This window comes from Sinocyclocheilus rhinocerous, unplaced genomic scaffold (genome assembly GCF_001515625.1).
Source record: "Sinocyclocheilus rhinocerous isolate Xijiao unplaced genomic scaffold, SAMN03320098_v1.1 scaffold751, whole genome shotgun sequence".
In the NCBI taxonomy this organism is placed as follows: domain Eukaryota; kingdom Metazoa; phylum Chordata; class Actinopteri; order Cypriniformes; family Cyprinidae; genus Sinocyclocheilus; species Sinocyclocheilus rhinocerous.
Genome location: NW_015657293.1, coordinates 214,879 through 221,265, shown reverse-complemented (window position 1 = coordinate 221,265; position 6,387 = coordinate 214,879). Strand labels below are relative to the sequence as shown.

Here is a 6,387-nt window from a genome sequence, read left to right as displayed (position 1 = left end):
GTGTGTGTGTGTGTGTGTGTGTGTTACCTCATAGTCCTGTGCTGTAACCAGCACTCATGTTTATAGTGGAGTTTCTCCAGATATTCCAGTGGAATTCCCTGTTCCTCGTCTCTTCCTCTCAAATGCAATCGCTCCAAACACCTCTGAAACACAAAACCGCCTCATTTACTCTTTTTCACAGCACAGCAGAATCACTTTAAAGGCCCCATCTGGGTGTGCGCTCGTACTTCTGGTTTTGCCCGCAGGTAAATGATGCCGTCCAGCTCAATGTGCTTCCCAAACTGCTTATGCAGCCAGCTGTGCCAGTCCTGATAGATCGCCCACTCGGTTTCATTCACACACTCACTTTCATAGAGGTTAGAGGCAAAGATGTACCTGCAACACAACAATCAGAGTGATTAAAATAAGCCGATTAGTTGATATTTCTATTTATTTGACTTTGTGACATAATGACAGTTGCATAACAATCACAGACCTTTCATCAATGAAACGAGCTGTTTGATAACGGATATGAATACCAGGTGCAGTCTACCTGTCGCTGTACACGGATCGTTCGAAGAACTGCACCGGATTCTCGGCCTCTCGCAGCTTTCCGTTGGTGGATCTGATCTGCGAGCGGATGCGGCTCATGCAGGCGTAGCTCTGGAAGGTGTAGGCCCAGCGCTCGGGCTTCTCGTACATCATCTGCAGCACGTTTCCTCCACTCTTCTGAGAGGTGCTCAATTCCTGAATGAACACATTCACGTTATATTGGACAACATTTGTTAGGCATCTAATATTTGTGTCAAATTCCAGACAAACATTTGTTGGATAATTACATACATACACATGCATTTATATGAATATATACAAATATTGATAATTTCATTTCATTTTTTAAATTGTTTTACTTTTCTAATTTTGTTTTATTATATTCTAATTATTAATGATCTATATACATAAATCATATATATATATATATATGGCCCTGGAGCACAAAACCCGTCTTAAGTCGCTGGGGTATATTTGTAGCAATAGCCAACAATACATTGTATGGGTCAAAATTATAGATTTTTCTTTTATGCCAAAAATCATTAGGATATTAAGTAAAGATCATGTTCCATGAAGATATTTTGTAAAATGTCTACTGTAAATATATTAAAACTTAATTTTTTGATTAGTAATATGCATTGCTAAGAACTTCATTTGAACAACTTTAAAGGTGATTTTCTCAATATTTAGATTTTTTTGCACCCTCAGATTCCAGATTTTCAAATATTGTTGGAAAGCTTATTTATTCAGCTTTCAGATTATGTATAAATCTCAATTTTGAAAAATTGACACTTAAGACTGGTTTTGTGGTCCAGGGTCACACATATATTTATATATATATATGAGTGCTGTCAAACGATTAAAAGTTTTTGTTTGCATAATATATGTGTGTGCTCGGTGTATATTTATTATGTATATATAAATACACACACATATAGTATATATTTTGAAAATATTTACATGTATTTACATGTCTATATTTATATTCATATAATTTATATTATAAATAAATATATTTGATATACTTTTTTATAATATATATATATATAGATAGATAGATAGAAAAATCAAAAATAAAATTCAGTACTATGTTGTCTAGAAATGCTAAAAAATTATTGAGAAAAATATATGAACTGGCTTAAATGTTGCACATTAATTTAGGCATCACAATAATTGGATATCAATTACTGTCATTATTAAATTATTAATATTGTTAAAGATTAAATATATAATATTGATGATATGGCTGATAAATATATAAAAATATTTATATATTTTCTGTTTATTTTATATTCTAATTATTAATGTTTTGAATACATACATTATATATTATTAAATTATTAGTGTTTTAAAGATTAAATATCCAATACTGATCAACATGGTGCAATTAAATTACACACCCCAATTTTAAATGCAATACAGCGTTATTATAGTTATACTAAAAACCAATAAAATTGGTTACTTTAAATAAAAATTTAAAAATATATATTCAAAATAAAAACTTTTATTTCATGCTAGTTGCCAAAGCAACATTTCTCATTTTCACTTAGTTTAACCTGATGTACAAAAACTAGCATACAAACTATTAAAAACTATATAGACATTTTAATAAAAAAAAAATTTAAAAATAAAAATGGAAAAAACAAAAATAAAAAAATAATTAAAAATATTACAAAATTATAAAAGCATCTCAAAAATACGAAAACAACACTGACGCAATAGTTTGCATCATGCAAGGACTGATAAACTCTTAATATAAATACATGTAACAGAAATAGATATTATATTAATCTTTTAAAGTGTGATTAGTCTGCTTCACAGAAAGCAAGAGGACAGTGACATTTAGAAAACGAACGTGCTAATATAGGTTTAATTGACACTTCAGCAGTGGGTCAAATGCCATTCATGTCCACTGTGAGTCACGGATATAAAGACCAGCCTCTTGACACATTTAAAAGAGAGACAAGGCCTCTCCCGCAGGATACATGAACTCCAATTAAGGTTTAACTGATCTAACACTATATCTATCAGTAGTAAGTGTGTGAAGCAGCAGCTCTGTTCTGGTTGAGTGCTCAGCTGTTCAGGACTAAACCATCTGCTAATTCCCAGGGGGACGAGTGTTTGCCAGAGCCGTTTCCATCGCTGCGCTGGATTACAGGCCTGCTTATCATACTCAGACAATACAGTAAACATGTAACGTACAGTGACCACAAAAATATTGATACTTGTGTCTGAATGTCAATGCAGAAGAAAGAAAAAAAACATCAAACCAAGTACCATCTGCACTCAGAAATGAGCCATTCTGGGAATTACTTTTAACGGAAACTATTATTTACTTGAAAAGTGTGTTTGTGCTAACTTTCTTTAAAATAAATGCCACTTGGTTTGACATTTTGTTCTCTAATAACACATATGCATATGCAGGGCAGGCTTAAAGGATTATATTTGATATTACAATATCAAATATGAGTATACTAGTTATGTTTACAGTATTTTTGACTGTACCTCATGCTCGTTGTGGTGAGTTTGTACATTGCACCATCTAGCGATGGGTTCCGGTACTACCTCCCATTCTCGATCATATTCCTCCAGCAGGCGAACAAAAGTGGATTTACCCGCAGCTAGAACAGGAAAATATAAGATAAAAATCATATTTAAACACGTTCAGAAATAATACAAGAACAAACGATAGAAATGTCTTCCACAACAGTCAAATAACCTCTAAAAAAAGCGCAGGAAAACGCTGTTTGGCCGGATATGAAATGTCTTACGAATATTCACAACCCAACTTCCGCTATATCCTAACACGATTTTTTTATTTTAAAAGCAAAATGTACGTTTTCAATAGTCAGAACACGCATAAAAACGAATATTTGCAAAAAAACATTATAATAAAAATCACGCATTCATAACAGGAAATGTTCGTCAAGGTCCAAGTCGTCTCAAAACAGCCTATAAGTTACGTTATATATGTTAATAAATATTTATTTTCTTCATAAACGTCAGAACATTAATCGCACAGTCAGAATTCACTATGAAAGGTAATTTTAACCTTATAAAAACTGGATTTGTGGCATTCAATGGCTATGTCCAGCAATGAAATATGCTTACAGTACTGACAAAAAAAAACAATGAATGTCTTACCAATGTTGCCTTCAATGGAGATGCGTTTCAGTCTTTTCTCCAGGCTGTCGTTCAGAGGACTGGGACAGGCTCTTTTGGCTGTGGGAGACATTTTATCTTCATGCAATATTGCAGAAATGTACAATAACACTCGGTACAGTTACAGTCTGTTAACAGAGAAACAGGCGGGACATTAAATTCTGGCGCTTAAACTTCAAGCTCCTCCCACCGGAAACAGCTGCGTTCAAACCGCATGTGCTTTACACACAGAACACCACTTGATTGTTATTATTATTACTTACAAATCCACTTGAGAACGAATAATAGGAATTATACTAATTTATAAAAAATATTAAAAAGTTACTTCACCTGTAAACAGTTGTTTCATATTACACGCGCATTCAGAAAATATAATATATACATTTAAAACATGCACATGCATAGAAAATCACAAATAAAATGTTAAGAGAAGGGTTTTATTTGCTCTATGTACAGCAAAAACAACAACAACATCAGTTAGTGATAGTTTTATTAATGTAAACTAGAACAATATCAGGAAACCTATGCATGTATTTACATATCTAATCTACCCTAATTATTTTACAGTTCAGGGAAAATATATTCTCATTTCAGTGACAAAAATGCTCTATAAATACTTCATATCTGTCTGATATTAATCAGCGATTGGCACTTTTACACAATGGCATAGTCCAAACCATTAAAAGTAAAACTATTACATTCATGAAAAAACGAATATAAATCAGGATTTTTAAACACAACTATAAAAGTGTTAATAGAAGAACAGAGGTGGAAAAAAGGTTCAAATGGAGGAAGAGAAGAACAGTCATTCACTTAAGAACCAAATGCTGAAAATGTCTAACCATAACAACTAATACAACCCAGCCATAAAGCTGAATTCATCAACATACTGAATATTTCAGAACTGTACGGACCGTATGAAGAATTATATTTCAAATGGGTACAACTGAAACACTTTAATAATTAAACAGGTTAAATATTTAAGAAACGTTTGGCCACCCAGTTGCATTAATTCAATGCTTTACGAAAAACTACAAAACTGAAACAGCTGTGGCTACTCCGAGACTCTGAGCTGTTATCATACATTTCTTTTTGTCTCTTTGATGATGGAGGAAGAGAAGAACAGTCATTCACTTAAGAACCAAATGCTGAAAATGTCTAACCATAACAACTAATACAACCCAGCCATAAAGCTGAATTCATCAACATACTGAATATTTCAGAACTGTACGGACCGTATGAAGAATTATATTTCAAATGGGTACAACTGAAACACTTTAATAATTAAACAGGTTAAATATTTAAGAAACGTTTGGCCACCCAGTTGCATCAATTCAATGCTTTACGAAAAACTACAAAACTGAAACAGCTGTGGCTACTCCGAGACTCTGAGCTGTTATCATACATTACTTTTTGTCTCTTTGATGCACAGCATAAGATATAAAGTCAAGGCCAACGCTTCTCATCAGCAATGTGGGTCCAACAAAGCAGCAATTCCAGCATGCACACTTCATTTTTTAGTATTCAAAACCTGGCTAAAATAAACCTTAATAGTGACCGATATTAATTGCGAAATATTTAAGGAAAAAACAAGCTCTGATATGAACTTCAAACAATTTTGCCCAATAACATCAGTGAGGACAAATAAGATCATTATTGCATAGGAAAATCGACTTTTTTTGCTGTCAGCATTTGAACGCCCTTTAACATTCACACTAGTCAAAGAAAGCAAATCACCCATTCACTGCTTGTAGTCTGTAGTTCAGTTCTCATTCGTTAAAATCCCTCCCATACAGTGACCAAACTAATGTGAAGGACTTCAAATCATATGTAACCGTTTCATCCAGGAGGGAGAGTCAGAAGAGAGAGCCGGATCACTGTCTTTCTTCATTGTTAACTTCTTTTCCTCTCCTTGTCTCAGTTTATCTGTCTTTTGTAGTGAGTTTCTCAATGAGCTCTTGAAGAGGAGCCAGCTCCTTACGGTCGATCAAATTAAACTCCTGAAAACAGACAAAATAAGCAGCATTTATTTCAAATGTTTTATGTTTCTGAAAGTCTCTTATGCTCATTAAGGCTGCATTTATTTGACTGAAAATACAGTACAAACTTTAATATTGTGAAATATTTTTAGAAATCAAAAGAACTGGTTTCTTTTCAAATATAATGTTAAATGTAATTTATTCCTGTGATGCAAAGCTGAATTTTCAGCATCATTACTCCAGTCTTCAGTGTCACATGAAGTTTTTGTAAAACAGTCAATATACACAAACTGCTGTATATATATATATATATGGTAAAGCTCACATATAACATAAAATTGTGTTGAGTAATATGTTTACAGCACAATTTCACAATATTTATGGCTAAGAGCAGCATTGCTCTGCTAACATCCGTAACCATGCACTAAACTAATTAACTTAAATTTAAAACCATAAAAAACAATTTTTGTTACTTAAAATAAAACAAACATTAACTGAAATAACTTTGCTTGATTCAAAGGCAACATTTCTCATTTTCATTGAGTTTAACTTGATGTACTAAAATAATAAAAAATGAAAAACATTATAAAAAATATATTGTAATATATGTTTAAAAAAAAAACACGAAAAATGAATTAAAATTAAAATAGGCAAAATAACACCTTATTAATAAAAACTACAATAGTATCTCAATGAAACTGAAATATCACTGCAC

The 6,387-nt window shown here is 32.4% G+C and overlaps 1 protein-coding gene and 1 pseudogene across 1 annotated transcript in view; both read right to left on the bottom strand.

The window, feature by feature from the left end:
- Positions 1-3,900, bottom strand: part of LOC107720908 (deoxycytidine kinase-like) — a 5,224-nt gene extending 1,324 nt beyond the window's left edge. Inside the window, exons 1-5 of the mRNA XM_016528737.1 lie at positions 3,676-3,900; positions 3,037-3,152; positions 533-726; positions 228-375; positions 28-143 (exon numbers count right to left, since the gene is read on the bottom strand). Of these exons, the coding sequence (XP_016384223.1) occupies positions 28-143; positions 228-375; positions 533-726; positions 3,037-3,152; positions 3,676-3,766 (665 nt within the window). The 5' untranslated portion in view covers positions 3,767-3,900. The remainder of the gene's footprint in view (positions 1-27; positions 144-227; positions 376-532; positions 727-3,036; positions 3,153-3,675) is intronic.
- A 921-nt stretch (positions 3,901-4,821) lies between these two features.
- The window catches only part of LOC107720933 (MOB kinase activator 1B-like), a 7,202-nt pseudogene continuing 5,636 nt past the window's right edge, over positions 4,822-6,387 (bottom strand).